This window comes from Corvus hawaiiensis, chromosome 22, assembly GCF_020740725.1.
Source record: "Corvus hawaiiensis isolate bCorHaw1 chromosome 22, bCorHaw1.pri.cur, whole genome shotgun sequence".
NCBI lineage: Eukaryota > Metazoa > Chordata > Aves > Passeriformes > Corvidae > Corvus > Corvus hawaiiensis.
In genome coordinates, this window is record NC_063234.1 from 4,458,797 (window position 1) to 4,481,501 (window position 22,705).

Consider the following 22,705-nt stretch of genomic DNA (forward strand, 5'->3'; position numbering starts at 1 on the left):
CCAGCCACACAGCCCAGATGGGAGGGAATTGAGCCCGGGTCTCTGTATCCTGAGTACACTCACAGTAGGTTATTATTTAAGGGACTAGGCAGCATTTCTGGCTTTTATTTTTATGGCCACTCTTTGAGAAGCAGCGCTGACACATGATAGGCTCCAGAATGAAGTCCAGACTTGGGAAAACCAGTATCCTGAGTTTTAGGTAACTTGGTTCTTCCATGTTGCCGAGGTGCATTGAGGGCTGCTCTGGGTGATGCAGCAGTTAAGGGTTGCAGTGCTCTGTGTCACACTCAGTCTTTGTAGCAGCTCTAGGAGCCTTTCTGCTCTCTACAAGACTGTTTTGTGTGCTAGAAGGCATCACAGATTGAGAGGAAGCTTTTATACTTGGGCTTGTTCGTTTGCTTTACTTCATTCAATAGCTTCTAATTGTACCCTTTGTACAACCTTAAATAATTCCTCCCTACATAGGGTTTATGGCCCTCCGAGTCATGGAGATACTTCTGTACTTTTACAATTTAATTCAAGGCCATTCCACTAATGGTAGAGGGAGGAAGAAGTAAAGTTGTCTGAGGATCTCATGCAAGCACTCATATTCTAAAGAGCAGAGTTGGATCTAGTGAGACTTGTGTAACATTGGTAACACTGAAGTCTTCCTCAGCTGATGGAAGTTTCCCAGCAGGACTAGGGACGTTTCTGTGCAAATCCTTCTGATTTCTAAATATTGATGGTGTAATTATTTTTACAGCTTACAGTGGCAGCACCTCTGAGGCACAGACATGCCTGCAGTTCAAGCATGTACTTGGTTCAGAAACAGCTTTAAAGTACTGCACCCATCCTCTCCTCATGGATGGTTATAGTAGAATTTCCTTTGGGATTCTCACTGTTCCTTGCAGTCTTGTAGAGCTGCTGTTCTGAATCAAAGGAATCTTCTGAATTCAAATGGCAGTTTCTGCAGCTGTTTCTTCAATTAAAATTTTGTCTTCTTTGTGTTGAACTGTGTAGTTTAACTCTGATTATGGCCCCAGGTACTTAAAGATCTTTGTTTTTCAGCAGAGTATAAATTGAAAGTGTAATTCTGTGACTTTGTCCATCCAGTCTTGTAGCAAATAGAATTTTCTTTAATTCTGTGCTTTTATTTGCTGTTCAAGACTTAGTGAAAAGCAAGGTGATTCCTTTCTAAGCATCAGTGACATTCCCCACTGGTAGCTGTCCTGTATTCTGACCAGGACTTCCCAGCATCAATTTTCAGGGTTTTGATAGGAGCTTTCAAAGTTAAATGCATCACATGCTCCAGACAAACTGCTTTCAGCTTCAGGACACTCAAAGTATTGGCCTAAATTTGCTGCCAGTTCCTAATGAAAATTTTCTTGAGCGGTGACCAGCATTCCTTCAAACAGCATGGAAACAGTTTTTTCCAGGGTTGAGCAGCAGCTTTGGCCACTGAGAGCCCATCATGGCTGGTCACACCTGGGCCTCCTCAGCACCCTCTGCCCATGGCCCAGGAGCTCTTGATAAGATGGGGCTTGGGTGTAACTTTGATCTTTGATGAGCCTGACTTGCTGAGGAGGCTTCCTAGTCTGATTTTGGACTTGCCCCTTTGCTTTAGAGCTGCTGGACGATTGATCACTGTTAACTGATCAATTAACTGTTACCAGCTGAAACTTTCCTTCCTCGATGATTCTATGGTCAGACACTGGAACAGGTTGCCCATGGAATTTGTGTATGGCCCATCTTTGGAAATAGAAGGAATGGAATGAAATGGCCTCAAGTTGTGCCACAGAAGGTCTAGATTAGGTATTAGGAATTTCTTTTTCACAGAAAAGGTTGTAAAGCAGTGGAAAAGACTTCCCATGGACTGTGGTGGAATCGCCACCCCTGGAAGTGTTCAAAAAATGTGTGGATATGGCACTTGAGGACATGGTTCAATGGTGAATGTGGTGGTGGGTTGACAGTTGGACTTGATGATCTTAAAGGTCTTTTCCAGCTTTAATGATTCCATGATTCTGTGAATCCACAAGACCTGCTCATCTGTCCTTGTTCAGGTCCTGCAGGGCTGTGCCTCTCAGTGGTGTAAGGTCCTGCTCTAGCTGACCATCACCAGTGCTTTTGGATCTCTTTGCCGTTGGGAAGAAGCTGCTGCTGTTGCCTCCTGACAGCCAGTCCCAGTGTTTGCTCCTGGAGAGTATGGGATTTGGTGCTGGGAAATACAGCATCATCTGCTGGCTCTAAACCTGGCAACAAGGGTAATTCCTGCACTGTAGTTGGAATCACTTTGATTCTTAAAGACTCTGTTCAGGGCTTTTGCTGCTAGAATTTAGGATTTTCAGAATTTCTGTACTCTGAAGAGGCATCCTTCTGTTGAGGTTCTTACAGTTACAGGTCTTCTCCTAAACAAGGCGTTTAGTTTCTCTGTGTTGTTGTTTCAATGAGTTATGCTGTCAGACTGGTCTCTATGTCATTTCAGAACCAATTTTTTAGGTTGCACACATTCTGCTCTAAGTTGTATCAACTCTGGGAGCTGCCTACTTTTGTGCATTGAAATATTTTCAAGTTTTAATGTGTTCTCCTAAGAAACATACTACTACTTCCACATATGTGCAGCTCTAGTCTGAGACTCATACTTTCTCCTGTATTATTTTGTATATAACTTGGAAAAAGCACTCTCACACTGAAGTCACCAGCTAGGCAAGATAGTGACTGGCAGATAGGCAGGAAGCAAGCTGCTACCTTGGGTGGTGATGAGTCTGATCACTGATGGGCACAGCACTGTCATTTGCATTTTTCACAGGAAATCTGCTCTTGGGTGGGGAATTGCAGTCTCTGAGAGAACCGGTAACAGATGATGCATTTATCTGTGCTGACTTTACTCATGACCATATCTGATATGTTACTCAGCTGTTCTTCCACGGTGTTTGCAAAGGAGTACTTTGCCTTCCTTTCAGTCATGTAGAAGGTAAATCAATGCTTGTACTAGGAAATCAGGAATAATGCAGCTCTGATCTCCTGGATGGGCTCACAGAGACAGACAAAGGCCTTGCTGTCAACTTTCAAATAAATCCCTTGCAGCAAATTCTTTTCTTTCCTCCTTCCTCTTTGGAAAACTACAGAGCATTAACAACTTTAATAATAATTTCAAAAAGAACTAAAGGACACTGAGGATGACATTCCCTGGCTGGTGCCCAGTGATGGTTCTGTCCCAATCACCCATAACGAGGAGAACAGATGAAGCCTCCCCTGCCCTGCCCTGCCCTCCCCTCCCCTGCTCTTGCTCTCCACAGGCATTTCCAAGATCACAAAGAGCAGCTGGGGGCTTTGGCCTCTCTACCTTTGGGTCTTGGCCACTTGTGTGTGACTATTTCTTGGGGAAATACTCAGTCTCATCAAATCCTGCAGGGCTGCAGGCAGTGAACCTGCCTGCCTCCAGTTGTGCTGCTGGAGAAAGCCAGGGTTCTGCAGTTGTGTTGCATTGGTTGCTCCCTTGCACGTGACTGACTAGCCCAACTAAAGCTCAGGTGTTAAATTGTGAACTGAAGTGCTTGTAAAACAGCCGCCTTACTCATCGTGCTGCTCCAGGGCATGCAATAACATCCTGTCTTATCATGGTGACTGCTTTTGATCAAGTTGGTCCAATTAAGCTCAGATGACGGGAGAAGCGTGGCCTGCGAGAGGCAGCCTGTCCAGAGCACCCTGCAATGGCCTGTGAGGTGTCAGCAGCCTGAGAGGCTGAGCAATCTCAAGCTCTCCTGTGCGCTGTGTTGCATCACCTCCAGCTCAGGTTGGACTGCTGGCTGTGCCTGCTGCCTCTGTCTTAGTGGAGAGGTCTGCTCCTCCAGAGAAAAGGTTCATTGTGGAGTGATGGGGTTCTTGGCTATTCCCATGGAACAATATTGTGTACTGCATCCAGCACTGGCCATGATATGACTGGTAAAACCTATAGAAGAAAATGTCCTCACATGGTCTCCTCACTCTTAACAACGTGTTTAGACTGTCAGCCTTTAACAAAACACTAGCACAAAATCATTTAACTTGAATTCAGGAACTAACCAGTTCATCCTTCCTTCTTCTTCAGAGCCCCATGACAGTTCTCCCTCAGCCCCTGTATAAGGCAGGAGCTCACTGGCACTCACCTCGCTGGCATCCATTTTTAAAAGTGTCTCAGACAGGGCTGTCTGTCCCCGTGGCTTTTATCGAAGCAATGACTTCAGTTCATTGGGTTTTTTTCACCATGATGAGAAATTACTCTGAAAAGACAGCCCTGCCTCCCACTAGCAATTGAATCGAATGAGCACAGAATGTGTCAGGGTGTGTAATCTCACCTCTGCCCTGCGTTGCTGGAGGCCTCTGCATTGCCACGTGCCTATTGCTGTGCTGGTGCTGTGTAGATTCTGCATCACAACAGCCCAGTCCCAATTCCAATTGCTTAAGATCTAAGTGCTGGGGTGTGCAACTGGGATGCAGGAAAACTTTTCTTGAATAACTTAGCAACATGACGTGTGGGACAAATGAAGTCACCAAGTGCAGCCTAATATGGTTCTTTCTTCTGGACCTTGCTTAATAGCCAGTAAATGACAATACAGGGATTGGGAGGCAATGAGTAACCTGTCAGAGACCCACTTGCTATTCACTGGTGTCTCCCTTGCACCTTGCCATGGAGCAGTTGGACTCAACATGGCAAGAGTTGATGTGGTCCTTTGTGTGAACTTCCTTGAAGCTGGTAAGTTCCTGGAGAGCCTTATACCTCACCACTGCAAAGTTTATAGGGTTGGTTGTGTGTTCCAGTTGCCTTCCATAGGGCACTCAGTAGTGCTGACCCTGCCCTTGAAGTGGTTGTGAAAATAACAAACAAATTAACAAAGGTAAAATAAATATTATAGGTAACAGGAACTTGTCTCTCTGTCACCTGGGTAGGTGGTGAGCAGGGGAGCTATTCTGTGTCAGGCCTGATAACCCCATGCTTGATTCAGAGACTTTGTGCATGGAAGGCCTCTTAGTATGTTACCATGATAGCTCAATGTGATTAGTAATTAGCATCCTTAAGCAGATTCAGAGTGGCTGTGGTGGGATAATCTGGCATGGTTTTCCTTCTGGTGTTTCATGGCACTGTATTTGCACTTCTCTTCCTTTGTGGCTTTCACATGCTAATAATTTGGGGACGACAGTTTTAATCTTCAGAAAGGAGCATGTCTTCCTCTGAATCACTTCGTAAGGAAATGAATAGCAGTCATGGTTCCCATGTTTCAGTGGCATGCCACTTAAAATTTGGAATACCTAACACCTTTTCCAAACTTAACCACAACTGGGATCAAGGTGCACACCAATATATAAATAATATAGCAACAGTCTATGAGCAATCACGGGTGTGGCTTCTATTTATGATTCAGAAAAAATAATGAGCTCTGTGGATGAAAATAGGCATTTGGGTGGGGATTATGCAAGGCCCGAATTACGATGCAGGATGGGTGGGGGTAACACCTCTTTCAGTTTACAAATGCTAATCACAAGCTCAGCAGCCAGAAATTTCTGCACTGCTATTTAACGAATATTAATAAGTATAATTAAATGTTGTGTGCTAGATTTTCAGTGCCAGGAAGCTGTGTGAAACAGAACATTTGCTGTATGTTTTCAGTTTTAAATGAATATAAACTGTTCTGAAAAGCAAGCTGACAGGAAATGAAAAGATTAGCCTACTTTAAAAACAAAAGTTTACCCTAGGAACGCTGAGTACACCCAAAGAAAATCAATAGGTTACCTAACTGCAGAGTGCCTACAAGCAGATAAAATGAGGGTTTACCTTCATCTCCAATTTCCTTCTTGACATAATCCAGAGAGTATGTATTTAACATACAGATTATAATAATATTAAAAGTGTTTATAAGGGCCACAGTCTGTAATCATGAGTTTGAAGGTTGGGAATTCCACCATGACTGATCTGGCCATCATCTTAACCCTGCATTCTTGACAAGACTTGGTTTGAACACCATCAGCAACTACTCTACTATAATAACTGCCCTTGCAAAATTGGTGTCTTTGTCCTGGACTAGAAGGATGCTTTCCTTTATCATGTCAAACGTAACATTTCACTCAGACTGCTTAAAAACAAAACCAAGGCTGCAGCAGGAGCAAATGTAATGTTGTTGAGTGCTCTTCTGCAGTTTCAGGACGGTAGTAATTGTGCCTGTTGCAGTCTGGGAGTGAATGGAAAACTTGATGACAGCAACAACAATCGGTACATTTAAATGACTGCAGATTTTAATTATGTCGTCAATCAGCATACTTCCGAATCAGGTTTATTTTCTGGTTTATCTCTTGTGATGCAAAAGAAGCTGATGATCAGCTACAGCTCTGTGTTACTTACAGACTTTATCTGTTTAACAGCAAGTTAATATGGTGAAGTTAAGTTAATGGGTTTTTCAAGTCACCTGGTACCAACACAGCCTCTTCTTTTCAGGAAAACGTATAGTGAGGCAAACATTCTTTCCATTAGTACCAGCCAGACTCAGCTCCTCTGGGTTGATTTGCCAGTCTGAGACTCGCTGAGTAAAGGGTGTTCTGCCAACACACAGCAGCCAAGCAGCACCAGGCAACACCAACCCTTACCCAGGGTGAATATGACAGATGCTTTTTGCTGTCACTCGTTACTCTGTGCTTTTGCTTGTGCTATCAACGGTTTTGAGCCTGGGTGAGAAGTCACCCAGGCACCCCCCTCCCATTCTCACCAGCTTTGCTGCCAGACACATCTCAATGATCCTGAGTTCACCTTAGGGCTGTGCTGGATCCAGCCCTCTGGAGTTTGTTGTGGTACAACCCCTTTGCCCCAGCACAGCTGCTGCCTCCTGACACCAGAGAGTCCTCAGTGATATGGCTGGGTGGTCACAACAGTGCTCCTGAGGCAAGAAGGAGAATGCTGAGGGCAGGGAGAGCAGTGTGGCTAACCTGCTCCTTGAATCAGGAGGCTGTGAGCAGCATTGCCTTTCCACACATGAACATCTTTCTTCCGTGCTTTAACACAAATTCCTTGACTCTCTGAACTTCAGTTTATCACGTTGATAACCGCTTTGAAGTGTGATTATTCCAGTCAAATCTAGCTGGCAAGGGGCTTACTTCTCAGAGGCAAGCTGTCAGGCCTTGCCCAGGTGAGTCCAAACTCTAAATATTCAAACGTGATCAGGCGGTTGCAAAAGCATGTTGTGTCCTGACAAGTCTTATCATGTGCCAGGGGATGAGCAGAGAAATGTCTTCTGGCCAGAACTTGCAAAGCTTCCCCCACAGCTCCTACAGCCTTAATTACTCACTTGGAAAACAAAATACAGTTTTTGGATCATGCAAAGAACAGGAATCTGATGTGTGAGAATATATGCAAGGCTTCCACCTGCTTTTGTCAGTGACCCCTTCACAGAAAGAACAACTGAATTGTGGACCAAGTCCTCAGGGAGACCTTGTTACTACAGAATTTAAAAGATAAAACAGCCAAGTTACTTAAACACCGTAAGACTTGCCTGTAGGTTACTTTCCTTGTACTCAAGAGGCATGTGAGCTCTGTAACCTGTTTGAATGTCTTGCTCACAGCCAAGGAGTTCCTTGCTTAACTTCTGAAATGTTAACTTCTTAACATTGTGCTGTAACTCAGCTGACACACAGCTCACAAGAGGGGAGCTAACATCATTACAGCAACTTTTTTTTTAATACTCAGGACTGAGTAGCCAATACCAATATCTCAGGAAAGGAGCATGCAATTTATTTTCCTAGGAGAGAAACAAATGGAGGTTAGGTTAAGTCTTAACTGTTTTAGGAATTTCACAAAAGGTCATGTAAGACCATTCAAAAGCACAAGTTTTATAACGGTTTTAAGCTTTTCAGCACTTAAATATGAAAATAAGCTTGTACACAGAAGCAGCTCAATTAAAAATCCTTCTGCTGCTATATTAGCTGGTTTATAGGGAACTATGTCTACTGCTAACAGAAGTGAAAACACACAGGTCTGGAGGTACTGTAACAAATACCCTATTTTATACCAGATATGTTTGGGCTAGAATGGGGAGGTTTGAGTATCAGGAATGGAGTGGGGCCCAGAGGCAAAAGCCAGGAGAGATTTGTAGGGCAGTTGCTTTGGTTTAGATGGAGTTCTACTCGAATGACAACTACTGAGTCTGTGCCAGCTCTAACAGTCTACAAGGCAAGAGCTGCAGCTTGGCAGCGTTGACCTGGTTGCTGCAGCAGTGATGGTGTAACTGAGAGGGTACGTTATTTTGGGGTCCTAGAGTTGCAACCTTGCCTTTAAATATGAGCAGTTTTAAGTATAAATTTTACCTTTTCCATGTGATAAAAATCCAGGGGGTGGAGGGAAAGCAGAGCTTTCTGTGGGCTGAATATGATAGCTGACAGCCTTGCACAGGATTAGGTAACTTGTTTACATTTTGAAGCCAATCTGCATGGGCTCTTAGTGCTGTGGCACAGCAGTAGGTGTTTAAGCACCTTCCTAAATGAAGCTCAGCAATCCTTCAAGGTATAAGAGCCAAGGGATTGGGCATTACTGAAAAACTGCATCTGACATTTTTCACATCCCGTAAAATGCCAAGGATGGTACCCTGTTTTATTCTGAAAAAAGCCCACTGACAGAAACATCCACACTGCCAGATCAAGGCAAGTATTTACCTGCAAAGTTGTGTGATGCTTTCTATCTTCAGTAACCTTATCCATGGCTTGCATACTATGGTGAAATGCACTTGCTTTGTGGTAAGTATTCACAATTTCTATCCCCTCTTAACCATGCTATTTTTTACCAGGTGAGAAATTGAAGACAGGAACACTACTGCCCTTTCCTTTCTGTACAATGGTGGCTAACATGCTATAGGTGACTCTAGAAAAAACCAAAATCATTAATAATGTTAGGCCAGATAACTTAATCTTACAGGATGTTTTATTGTCAGCACAAAACTATAGATACCATGCTTCCAGGTAGTAAGGTGGAATTAAAACTAATGGTGTGCAATGTGACCTATTGAACACTTCTACAAAAATCTTAATTCTAATTAAATGCAAGCTGAACATCTGTTGCACATTTAACACTACTGACTTCGAACTTTCCAGTAAATGCAGAACTAAAATGCACAATTGCATACACTATTCAATAAAGCAAAAACCAAAATGTATCATAAATAAGTATTTTATAACTTTATTAAACTCAAGACATGACAATATTCAAAATACAAAGTGAATTATTTTTTATTCAATACTGTACACAATGCAGAAATATCAGTGCATTTCTATAGCATGTATTTCACCTTCATTTAGTTTGTACTAAAACAAATAAAAAGTAAGCTTTAAAATAGCTCAAACATCTCATTCAGCAGTTTAAACTGTAAACACCTTGTTTACTTCTGTGAGGAGGAACACAATCTTCTGTACCCCTGTTAATGAGCACCCTTTCTCTTGTGCTTATCTGTAAGAGAATAAATGTAACCAAACTGAGCACAAGAAACTGCTAAGGTGGCACCTCAGTGAACTTCAGTGAATGGCTGAGGCACAGTGAGGAAAAATTAAACAGCAAGAAGCAGCATCTGAAGCAGCAAGAGATGGGACTGACACTGTTCATAAATGGAATCATGTTTTTTCCTCATGTTTTTTACCCTCCTCCTCCTCCCCTAAAATACTGAACAGGAACCACAACACAAGACCAGCTTGTGCTGTGTTTCTGTATTTAATACAGTCATAATTTCAGACTCTAGGTGAGCACATAGTTGTTACTGCCTACCTAATAGCAACCCTGTGGCTGCTCAGGACACATTCACACATTTCTAGGATCCAGCAGGAAAAGAGCAGCAGCAGAGGCTTAGCAATAGCTGGTCCAAGTCTCTTCTAGGAAAAACTGCAAAATTGAGCCAAGTGTGTCTAGCAAGTGAATTCACAAAACCTAACTCACTTTAAAAGTCTATTAGCATCAAATTAATTTGTAAGATAGATTAATCTTTCAAAATGCACTTCCAATATGCCTGCCAAGTCTTGAAGTGGGTATCAGATCTTGCAGTTACCTTCTTATCAGGCTGACATATCCTAGTAAAAGAAGACAGTCTGTTCTCAGTAGAATTACTGTGTAAAAAATTTTGGAAAATATCTGATACAAAAGCTGTACTGCATTACTTGGTCTGTTGTCTACTTTATAAGTGACTCTTAAGCAAAGACTGATTTTTTAAAATTTTTTTTTTAATAATGTGACTACCAAATACGTTCATCTAGGTAGCATACAACTGGCCAACTGTGACTATCCCTCCATGTCTCTTCAGGATCTTTGTAGGTTTTCAGCTTACATACCAAGACAAAAAAAAAAGTCTTAAGGAACATATCCAATATATGCAGCATAAGAGGACTTTACCATCCACTTTCCAGTTCTCAGAGGACAAACTGCTCCTACTTCATTATCTGTGAACCATAAGAACTTTGTAACATGATAAAGTTCAGCTCCATCCCAAACAACTGAGCTGAGACTGTGCTCCCAGACACTAAGGGGAAACCACGTAGGACAGGTGTTTTCGTTTCAGGGGACCACCTATGTCCATTCTGGGTTTTGAGTCCAGTTTTACTGGGGCTGAGGTGGCTGTGCAGTCACCAGACCAGGACTGAACCTCAGTGTTAGAGCTCCTCTCCTCTGCTTCTCTGAAGAATTTCTCATACTTGTCCAAATATGGAGGTCTCTCTGGTAGCAGATAGTAGTGCGTTGAACTGGCCTTCTTACCATTTTCAATAATTGGAAGAATGCAAGGGACCCTATTTGAAGATCCTTCACTATTTTGTCTTTGTAGAGCTTTGCTGCTGACATACTTAGGATCAGGTGCAAAGCTCTGGGTGGGGGGCATAACCCCATTGAGGTATGATGGAAGGCTTTTGGGACTGGGGGTACGGGAATTGCTGCGTGACAAAGGTTCTCGGGGGGGTACTTTGGGAGGCCTGTCTTCATCACTGTACGCACTGGAAGCGACTTCTGCTGACCACCTTCTGTAGTCTGGTTTGAGAGCCCTTGGGGGTATGGGAACCCTTGGTGGAATCTCTGGTTTATCTTCATCAGAAGTTGGAGATGACCTGTTTAAGTGTCCAGTTAGTCTTACTATGGGTTTATTGAGAGATCCAGCTGGCCCGGAATGGGACCTTCGCAGGCGTCGATGCAGCTGCTGTGGAGGAGGATAAATACTGGATATGTACACATTTAGGCTTTGTGTAGGGTTGGCATCTTCTGGTTTTGGTCCTGTTGGAGTATCGAAATATGCATAGTTGATTTGTCCACAGCCCCTAAAGCTCCGACGGCTTGGAGCACTGGATTTAAAAGGGGGAAGTTCATAATCTTCTAACAAAAAGTCAGTATCTGAGCTAGTCAGGAATTCTACCTCTTTGTCAACCTCATCTGGAGTAAAGTGTTCAGATATAGGCAGAGGGGGTAATGGCCTGGAGCTGCGATCATTAGAAGATGCAGGCAGAAATTGAATTGGTCCATTTTTTATTGGCATGTGAGGAGGTGTTTCTTCAGAAACACAGCCCATGGTTAATGACAGTTTACTAAAGCCAGGAACAAGATGGTCGTCGTATCTTGAAATTGACTGTTCATTTTTGGGACTTACAGGAGGTGGACTGGATTTCTGAGATGGGACTTGGATGCAACTTCCAGCAATGTGGTCATTCATGGAAGCCTGGTTGGAAGAGTGCCCTAAAAAGGTGAGGAATTCTTAGAGACAATTTTCTAAGTAACACTACAGCACATGACTTTGCCACTGTATATTTAGTTCCTTCTAATGCAACAGTAAATAATGTCTGTTTAATGTCTCCAGGTAGTGAAATGCAGGTATTACAGATCTTATCTGGTCATGTATTTATGCACTTAGTTAAGATAGCAGCAGAATATCTTATTGCTTTAGACCAGTGTTCCAGTTAAATGAGGTAGTTCAAGAGACTCCACGCATAAGCAAGAGAGCTACAAAGATCCCAGCATAGGACTACAACAGAACAACTGGTTTTTATACCAAGTATTTTTTCTGTCCAAAGTGTAATGGCAACTCAGAGGCCTCCTATGTACAAGGCGAATGGGAGTGTGTGTGTGTTTTTGTTTAACTCGATCGTGTTATTTTAAAGTGGTTTTGTTGGTTGGACCTGAACAGGAGCACTTTCCTGAGCTGCCAACAGGGGGCAGCGCGGCCCAGCCGGGAGCGCGTCGGTGTCAGCGAGGCCCGCAGGGTTTTCCCAAGACAAATCCCTTACACTTCCCAACACGTATGTGTCAGACTTTGTACTTACCAATGGATGGCAAATGTTGCTCGGTTGATGGGTTTAAATTATATGTCACTGCTATAGGGTCCACATTAAAGAAAGCACTAAAAATAAAAAGAAAAAAAAAAGCCTTCACTGTAAATAAACCATAGGTCTGTACTGGCACAAGTATTCCTAACATTCATTTCATATACTTGAAGATGCAGTAGATAAATTTTAGCCTCACTCACTTTTCAAATCCACTGTGGGTACCCCAGCAGGTTTTCAGACTGCCCATGCCTTGACTGGTGTGAAGAAATCCGGTTTTTAATGGGACTCTCATCTCCTGAGCAGCAACCCCTGCAGTTGACATCGTGCAGTGTTCTCTGAGGATGTCTCACAACCCTTGATATTCAGGACTTGGCAGGTTTCCTGCAGTTTTCATTCCCTTCAAGAGAGAGGACATAAATATCAGAAATGCAAACTTGATGTTCCATCTCTCATCGGAAATTTCATTATTCAAGGAATTAATATAGCTCTGTAGGAAGGCCTTCTGTCCTAATACTTCCCAACTGGAAAACTTGACCATACTGCTTGTTTTGAGTCTGATTGCAAAATTAAAGTACAGAACAGGCAAGTTCTCTCAAAAAGCTAAACTGCATAGAAAAAAAGCATAGGAAAAAAGGAAAAATATGTTAAGTAAAGGTATTGATATATGGCAATTGTGTATCCACAACTTCAGTTCTTGAACACAGACTACTAGTTATTTATGTACAAAAAGTTTTTAAAGTTTTTTAGAACAATCTAGCCTTCTAGTAGCTATCTTCAGTCGTATCTTTCTACTAAAGATTTTAGTTTCCAGTGTAGCCAACATGTAGTCTGCTGTTAAGTATTATCTTCCATAGCCTTTGCTCCAATAAACAGCATTATTGACTACTTGAATTAGAATTCTAAAACTTATTTTACATAAAACAGTAACTATTCTTAACAAACGTAAGTGTTAAGATACTTCAAAACAACCTCAAGTCTTGTAGCTATTTCAAAAAAATTGGAAATCTAGTGATTTGAAATAATCTCAGCTGAAACTGCCCTGCTGCATTCAAATCTATTTTGAATGTGAGAAGAATGCTTTATCTGGCCCATTTACAATAGAAAAAATGTGTTGGCAATTGCTATATATTGAGTAAGTAACCACAGTCTACAGAACAAATTGACTCACAGGACTTTGTTTAGAAAATTCATCAGGGAGGGGAAGGGGCAATGTAAAATTAGTCAGCATTCTGAAGGCAGGCTATAAAAAAGACAATAAAAAAGATGTTCTCTGGGTCTCTGCTTCATCTACACAAATATCCTAAATTCAGCAAGTGCAATACGGTCTGTTTAAAAAAAGACACAAAAAACCTACCAAACCAAACCTCACCCAAAACAGTTTAATTTGTATCTCTCTTGAGAATCAATACCATGACCATATAATATTAATGTGAATTTCTCCATATCCTTCCACCAAAAGAATTCCGTCTAAAGAAAAGTCAACCAACAACTGAGGGCTGGCTACATCAGTGCTCAGCAAACATGGCAAGAAAACCCCTTCAGAGTGTGGTACTGCAAAAAATGCGGTACAGACACAGGTAGTAGCTTATGGTTATGGTAAATCTGCCCAAACCAGGCATTCTATGCAGATGTGTAACCTTCCTTTTCCTTTAGGAGGAAAGATCCATTATACTTGTCTGCAGCATGAGGGATGGGCAGACTCCTAAGCAGGACTGTAAACCAGGTGCCTGAGGATTAGTTTGCAATCCAGCATCACTATTTGCAGTTTATAAACAACTGTTTGAGAAAAAACAACTCTGCTGTGCTCTTTCAATTTTGAATTGGGTCCAGTATTGATCATCTTAAGAAAACAGTAGCTTCTGACCATGTGTACATTTATGATATGTGAGATGTAATCCCATTCTCTTTAAGAGTGTGATGGTTTTCTTAATAATGACTGTCTGTGTCAACAGAAGTGGGATTGTTTTAGTCACTGCCAGATACCAAATATATTTTAGGCAGGCATTTCAGAATAACTCTAGACAGGAGACTTTAATAGAAGTGAACAGGGGCCAAACCAGTGTTCTATGTACTGCAGCACAGCCCTACTTCATTCAGCCCTCCTGATTTTAGTAAAGACCATGTTCTTCCTCTTCAGACAACCTCCTTAAAAAGCTAGCTTAACCCTGGAAATTTTTGCATAACACAGTTAAGTTGGACACCTCCCAGTAACAGGAACTGCAGATATTTCATAGCAAAATGAAATAAAAACACGGAGTCCCGGGAAGCAATAACATAGTCCTGTAAGTGCAAGCAGAAGCACTGTATACAGGGGAGCAGAACACTAGAGAGACCCACTTGTCAAAATGACTTAAGCAGCACAGTACACATACAGCACCAATTCTAAAATTACTTATCAACATAATTTCCAAATAAAACATCCATCTTATCAGCCCACACTGTATTGAGCAGTGATTTTTTGTGCCTCACAGATCCTATCCTATTAGCAGCAAATCTACAAAAGAAATTAAGAAAATTCATTACAGAACTTAAGAGAGCTTAAGGCTAATGCCTGCTGTCCATTTCAGTATTTCTGAAGTCAAACGCAAGTCACAAGTTAAAAAAGCACTGGTACAGAACACTGATTAGTCAGCAAATGATCATACTCCACCTCAGTCTGTGTACAAGATCTGGCAAGACCATGAGACATTGATTATGATATATAAAATGAGAGGAGGGGGAACAACTTCTGTAGTTTGAGAGCACATGTAACGTGCTAGCTGTGATAACATACAACCCTTGCAGGGCTTGTTAAGAAGCCCAACCTCCACCAAATCCCACGCCTAAACCACTACTAGTAATTACTGTGTCAGCTTTCTGAATGCTGTCTAAATCTCAGCTCTCAAGACTGATAGTTGCACAATCACCTCTCTGAAATCTCTCTGGAATGCTAAGCTCAACATCTGAAACAGACTTAAATATTTACATACTCTAGGAAAAGGTGATTTTCACTTGTTTCAATAAGTCTTTACTTTTTAAAAATAAAGCACAAATTATATAGCCATAAAACTTCCTTCATTCATCAATGACCTCTTTGCAAATTCACAGGTGATTTGCCTTGACATTTCAGAGAGTTATGAAACCGTCCTCTGTGCCTTTAAGCTAGGATATCAGGAGAGGTAGTGCTCTTTCACTAAACCACCTAGTTACTTTTTCAGTGGAGTCTAGAGTTGGTGCTTGTATTTTAAAACATGCATAAGCTTGTCTGAAGACAGTATCTTAAGAGGGAGACATAAGAACATGTAACTGAGTACAGACTTTGTATTTTAGACAGCATGCTCTTACTAAAGCTGAGTAGTACGTACTCTATTCTAGTAATTGGTTTAAAAAAATTACAAAAGTCAGTCATGAAGATATAAACAACAGTTTTCACTGTTAACTGCTGTCCCAATTCTGCGTCCTTAAAAGTTTAAGGATCTAGACTTAACCATAAATAACATCAAACTGTATTTGCTAAAGAAAATGGACACTACACAGTAATGAAACATTCTTGATCTCACATTTGTGTGCTGTTCATTTGCACTGAATGAGCTTTCAGTTACTCTGCTTGTCTGACCTAGTTATGCACAGTTTATGGCATTTAGGAAGGTCGAAGCACTTTTGAAGATGTTACAGTTTGTGTTATTCAAAAGAAACGGAGTACAAACAAAAACTATGGCTGGTAATTTCTACAGGGCATTTACAAGACAAGGCAATCTGAAGGTTTGTTGGTGCTTTAAGAAGCTACTGACACCATTGCCTGTAAAGGTAACAGTGCAAAGGAGTGTAATCATCCAGGTCTGCTTGTATTAACAAAGATGAATAACACCAAGTATTGGAGATTATATTGATTTTAAGATTTTTTTTTTTACAAAGACAAATATACCTTCAGACTTCAACTGGATGGCTATGTGTAAGCTGAAATTAGTCAAATGTATCTATAAACAGTTAGGGTATCTGCATAGTGAGAAATGTGGAAAGATTTTTGTGGTAAGATGAATTACAGCAAATATCCCAAACATACCATTTTCCTACAGATACATAATAAATACTTGTGTTATAACAATAGTAATCCTCTGTTTAGAAACTAAGAAGCATGTGCATATATTTTAGCTCAACACCTATCACTAATCACACACAGAATCTTGTTACTCTGTTCCCTGTTCTCCCAGCTCCAATGCAACCAAATATTTGAGGCAAGTCAAGTTCATAACAAAGAAAACCTTTCTGGTATGCACAGCAGACCAAAGCATGCTCTAGAATGTTTCACTTAATGGGTATGGAATACAGCAATTTGCTGTACAGATTTCTGAATGCCAGTACAGACTTCAGACAGGTTTTATAAAGGCAACACTCTTGACAAGGAGCTTACATACTTGTTGTAAGAAATGGGAAAGAGGGGAAGAAAAAAAATAAGACCTACTTACCCCTTTTGGGAGGGGAAGAAATGTGTCTACCTTAAATCCACAACCTATTTTTGCTCACCTTGCCACCACATTATCTTTAACAAATCTCAGGAGCAATTCACAGGAGGAGGGGCACATTTTTGCACTACAAGTCATCCACTCCAGCTAGCTGTTCCTTATTTGACAATGTGATGTAATTTCCTTCTTCTCCTCTGACTTTCTATTTAACATTAGTACCTGAGATAGAGCCACCCCTTTTAATACTTAAGTATTTCAGACTTCCAATTGGACTTTAAAAACATAAGTGCTGTTAATATACTTTCTGGAGCTCCAAATACTTTAAAAAATGTTAAAACTTCTGTTTCTCTAGATCTTATCCCTCAAGTACTTCTGTCTTTGTAGCTAGATGAATACTGAGTAACCAACACTTAGCAGAAACAGCCTCATAAGAAGGTTAGTTTAAATCTATTCATTTAATAAATAATTAGATCTTCTTTACTATGCACCAAACCTCCACAGTGCAGTTCAGTATCCCTCTGAGTCACAGACTAAAGCATGCTCAGATACAGGCCTCAGAAGATATTTCCATTCATAGGAATTATATTCTTTACAGTTACTGTATAAATTAATTACATTCTTAACTTTGAGATATTTTTCTACACATTCTGCCAGCCAGAACTGGACCATTCTGTGGCAAAGAATTTAAGACTATGATCACTTAGTAAACAGTCAAATCATGGGTGCTTGCAAATAAAACTAATCCTATGGGTATACAACAGACAAATCAACTGAACAGCAGACAAACTCTGTATTTAGATTGTAACAGTCAGCTATTTGGAATATATTCAAAGAACCCCAGTTCATCAAGGAGTTTAAGTTCAGTTAAAATTTGGGCTACCATTTCACAGTCCTACACAGCAAATGGGAGTAACTGGTAAACTGCCAGTAGAAAACTAATAATTAAATAGCAAGACAATTGCCTTGCCTCTGCTTGTCAGATTTCAGATGCATGCTTAAGGTATGGTACTTCACCCTCCTGAAAATTTTAATGTGAATATAGACAGCTTACATTCAGGAAATAAAAATTCCTTTATAGCTGACTCAGAATCATAACCATAGTGTAAGACACACTGTGATAAGTTTTAATTCTCTTTTCCACTACCGAGAACTGGAACTGTTTTTCTCCGGAGTAATTCCCATACTGGAGAGCAGGGCAGACGTAGGGCTTCATCAAGAATATATGCCCCCACCTCAACAGATAAGTTTCTATTTAAAAAAAAAAAAAAAATCAGAAATTTGTGCCATATAGGTAAATTGCTAAGGAAAGAAAACTAGGTTTGTGCATAAAGTAAATTGAGTGAATAATACGGGTGAATTGAGCAGTTTAACTGGATTACAAATACAATTCACAAATGCATTTATGACGCAGAGGCATCATTCACCTGCCATTCCCGTATAACACAGACTCAGGTATTCCCAAAATGACCAAAGAGACCTTGCCCCCAGAGCCTTTCTCATCCAGTTAATATGTAATGAGGTACTGTTATCTTTGGATCGAGCATAAGAAATTTTTTGCTTATTGCTTCAGAATACTACACAGGGCCCTTGGTCTATGCTCCAGTGACAGGAGACCACTGAAGTCGCCAAGTCCCCCGGGCTGCTCGCTCTGCTGTCACATTCTCCACTGCCAATACTGAAGGGTACAGCGGTGTCTCCAGATTTAACCACCACAGACTGGCTATTTTAGAAAATCGAGGATAAGTGCGTAATGAGGTATTAAGTCACAAAGAAATGTTTATTCTAAATTAAGCCATCCTAAATTAGCGTGCGAAGCGCAGAGCCTGAGCGAGCCCACAGTGCGGTCTCTTGTTTACTCACAGGAGCGAGAGGAGCAGCTCGGATGCGAGTGAGAGCACACTGATACTGTTTCGGGTCAGGAAGAAAACGCGTGGCACGCCACGTTGGTTTCCAAGAATGTGGCTGCGGGCTCCGCTGACCCCGGGCGAGTCCCGTCCCATTTAGATGGGCTCCCGCCGCGGCGAGCGGAGCGGGTGTCGCACCGAGATCCCCCGCCAGCTCTGGGGCGAGCGGCGCCGCGGCGGGTCCGGCCCTGCTGCCCCCCCCTCCCCTCAGCACAGCAGCACAAAACGCGCTCCCGGCTCCTCCCGGCGCGCGCCACCGGGCCCGGGGCCGCCGCCACCCCTTCCGCCCGCCGGTGTGAGCTGCGCCGCAGCTCCGAGCCACGGGCTCAGCCAACCCCGGCGCCGCGGCCCGACCAACGCGGGTGTGCCGCCCGATCCACCGGTCCCCGCTCCTCTCCCCAGCGGCAAGACCCAGCACAGCCGGAATGGGATGGCCCCGAGCCGCAGACAGGCAGCCCTGGTAAGCCGGCCGGGCCCGGGGGCCGCCATGGCCGCGAGGGGCGCGGGAGGTGCCGCCAGGGCCGTCACTCACCCCGACAGTGTCGCGCAGCTCCGCGCGGCCGTCGGCGCCACACGCATGCGCCACCCCAGCGCCCGGTCACTGCCGCGGCGCGCGCCGGCCGCCGCTCTTATGGAGGGGGACGGAACCGCGCGTGGCCCCGCCCCGCCTCCGCACGGCGGGCCCGTCACGGGAGGCCTTAAAGGGGCGGCGGCCGCGCGCGCTCGTGAGCGTGTTGTGGCGGTTTCCGGTTTTGCCGGGCGCGGGGGCCGCAGCGCTTCCCGGCGGGGGCCTGGGCGCTGGCGGTGCCGCAGCTGCTCCGCGCCCGCCAGCGGGAACGGCCCCCGGGGCGCCCTCCGGGCGGCGCCGCCCCCGCCTTGGCAGCCCCCCTCTGCCCGGGCCTGCGGGACCGGCCGCCTCCGGGCTCAGTGAGAGCGGCGTTCGCCAAGCGGGCTGCAGGCGGGGGTGAAGAACCGCGGGAGCCGAGGAGCTCGCGCTCGGCCGCTCACAGCGGCGGGACGGCAGCGCCTGCCTAGGGATGCTGAGGCAACGCTGCTCGGTTCGCCCGCGCTCGGCGTCCTGCCCTGGCCCTCTGTTTGGCGGTCCCTGGCCGGCGCGCTAATCCCTCAGGGGAACTGCCTGCTGCCTCCCGCTTCTTCTGTCCCTGGGTTTCCGTTTCCTCGGGCGGCAGTCATTCGTTCTGTCCTTCCCCGGCCTATCCCGGTCCTGTTCCCACCGCTGTCAGGGCACCTCGCTGCCCATCTCCGCGGGGAGCCTCCCTCCGCCTTCCCTGGGCTCGGAGCCGTTCCCCGCCGGCAGCAGGGAGCGCTCGCTCTCCCCGGCCCGGCTCCCGAGCGGGCGGGCCTGGGGCGCGGGGCTCGGGCCGGGAGGGAGGCGGCGGCCGTGGCTCCCCGCGCTTCTCCCCGTCGCTGCCGCATGGTATTCTCTCGTAAACGGGTCCGGGCGGTAAGGTGGGGCCAGGCCTTGCCCACGCGTGTGGTGACCGAGTATTTTGCAGTCACAGAATGTCCCTGTCCTTCAGTATTACCGTAAAGAGAGAAAACACCAAACCTTTCGTTGTCGTAGGAATTGGTCCTGCGAATGTCAGTTTTCTTGTAATAGGCATATTTGTGTTGAAATAAATCCACCTTCATGCGTAATGATTTATTTAGCATCTTGAGAAATTATGGGTGGGCTGTCACAGATTTGACAGAGTATTTTGTATCTAGACATAGATTTGTGGTGGTAAATAAACCGCAGTGGTCAGAACAGGAGGATTCATGGTGAAAGCTGCTGTTTAAAGACTTGTGAGTATTTATGGGTAATGCTGTTCGCTACAGCATAAACAATAAGAATCAGGCTTTTGATCAGTTTTGCTCTACAGTGCAGTCATTTCTTTGTAGGACAAAGAAATATCAATGTGGGACTCGTGAAACTCCCAGGAGTGAGAAGTGCTAACAATAGGATTAACAAAATGTGTCCTCTATCTACACCCTTTGAACTGGAATAGTTACTGATATTTTAAGAAAGAAGAATGCTTGATTTCACTGTATGATGTGGTGTATGTCTGCAGTTGACTTCTCTTTTCTCTTTGGTGTTTCTTTTGACCTCTGCTGAAAGTCCCCCAGCTGCCTTGTTCTTTTGGACAACAAGATATACTGCATATTTTTATCATAAGAACTGTTGTACTGCTGTAAAAATACAGGTGATTGAGAAGAAAAGGCATGGCTATAAACTAGGAGAGATTTTCAGTGTGAAAAATGATGAAGAGGTCATCTAAAGTTGACTGGACATGTTATGGAGGTGAGAGAAAGTGAAAAGGATATAAGGGGAGGTAGAAGCCATCAAAAGGAAGGAGGGGAACCAAGGATGGGTTTGTGATTTTGATGTATTGGGGTACATGTAACAGAGACTGCAGGATGTTTGTGTTCTGGACACATGCTGGTGGCAGTGGCTTGTGCTGAACTGTACGTGCTCAAAGACTGCTTCCGAGTATTTGCTGTACTTCTATTGTTCTGGACTTAAAGACTGTGACTAATTGTTCCTGTGGATAAGCTGGCCGTACAACATGAGTTATCTCAAGTTTAAATTGTCCTGGTTGCAGGAGGAGAGGAGAAAGTAATCTTTTTTTGGTTTTTTTTTTTAAAATTCTGGTGTGTTGATATACATACTGACTGATAGTGCAAACAGCCCTAAATGTTGTAATGAATGGATACAAAGGACAAACTTGTCTTTAAAATGTTTTTCACAGAGTATTGACATGACTTCAGCAGGACAAATTCCTGTAGTGCCTCTGTAGAGGAACACGAGGAATAATAGATGTTTGGCTTCTTTACTTGTTTATACCTGAGAATCTTTGATCCAGGAAAAGGTCTTCCTGGCATTCCTTGCAGGTGTTATCCTATGGCCTCTGTATTTCTATCTTCAGGTCTTGTTTTATTTTGTTAGATAATTTTGGAGTTAGTTCATGTGCATGTAATTGTATGGAGTTTTTGGGTCTTACTGTTAAATAAGTTTACCTATGGCCTTTGTTCACTAAAACTCCACACCTTAGATTTCTGATTGTTCTAATGAATAAAAAACGTTAGTAATGGTGTCACTTGCAATAGTTTCTGTGCTGACTTGAGGACAGAGGAAATTGAATTCTGCACCAACAGTTACATTCCCATTTCTCCACCTCATAGTTCTGTAGGCATGTGTAAACCACGTTTTGTAATTTGCTAAGTGCCCTAAAGACTAACTCCTAAGTAGTCTTCAACACTGTGGGTCATCAATACTAATAACAAGTCTGCTAAAAAAACGAGCTCAGGTAGTACTAGGAGAGGCCTTAAACCTCTCCTGTCTCCAGGTTTGGAGATGGATAGCAGACTTGTCTGTATTTAATAAATGAAATGTCTGAATTCTGTGAAAAAAAGAATAGCATGGACTTTCATTCATTATACTATCTTTCATTCAAGAATTCTCTTTGCAGAGGGAATCCCAGAGATACTGAATGTCCTTTGATCAGTTGTTATGTTTCTAGCTTGCTTTGCAGCCTATACCTTTCCGATGATCTTGGTCCCCTTGATATTTCCCATCTTCAACACTTAACATTTTCAGTTGCTACTTCTGTTTGTTTTGAGAGGAGAAAGGCATACATGTAAAGCAGCAGCTGGAGAAGCAAAAGGCAAAATCCTTTTAGGAAGCTAGAAAATTACAAAAAATTTCATACTGAAAGACTTAGTGGAAAATAATGATATTTATTTAAATACAGAATTTAGATAAAGCTCCTGTACAATCATTCTTTAGATGGTTGTGATTTTTTTTTAAGCCACCTTCCATATACAACAACTTTGTTTTACAGTAGCTGCTGCTGTATTATTGCTTAATCGTACTTATTTGTGGTAGATGCTCTTGAGCAAGAAGCTTGGGGTTTTTTTTCCATGCTCTCTGGTAAGCATGCCTCCTGTCTGGTTACCTGAAAGGGAATGAGTAGCTTAGACACTTTTCTTTTTGGCCTTGTTAATGACTAGAAAAGGTAATTGTGGTCAGTCATCAGAGAGGAAAAGCTTTCCTGAAGAGAGGTAAACAAAGTGCAAGTTGGA

The 22,705-nt window shown here is 43.1% G+C and overlaps 1 protein-coding gene and 1 long non-coding RNA gene across 3 annotated transcripts; one reads left to right on the forward strand and one right to left on the reverse strand.

The window, feature by feature from the left end:
* Positions 1-9,144: 9,144 nt before the first annotated feature.
* On the reverse strand, positions 9,145-19,248 carry ERRFI1 (ERBB receptor feedback inhibitor 1). 2 transcript variants are annotated; one of them, XM_048326385.1, is made up of 4 exons: positions 19,155-19,248; positions 12,477-12,673; positions 12,274-12,350; positions 9,145-11,689 (listed from the first exon to the last, which is right to left on the reverse strand). In XM_048326385.1, the coding sequence occupies exons 2-4, from the start codon at positions 12,596-12,598 to the stop codon at positions 10,494-10,496; spliced, it is 1,395 nt and encodes a 464-aa protein (XP_048182342.1). In that variant the 5' UTR covers positions 12,599-12,673; positions 19,155-19,248; the 3' UTR covers positions 9,145-10,493. The 2 variants fall into 2 exon arrangements, with proteins under 2 accessions (XP_048182342.1, XP_048182343.1); XM_048326386.1 differs by lacking the exon at positions 19,155-19,248 and adding an exon at positions 18,579-18,825.
* Positions 11,610-12,357, forward strand: LOC125337084. The gene is made up of 2 exons (XR_007207941.1): positions 11,610-11,697; positions 12,138-12,357. It is a non-coding gene; the product is annotated as an uncharacterized LOC125337084 (long non-coding RNA).
* Positions 19,249-22,705: the final 3,457 nt, after the last annotated feature.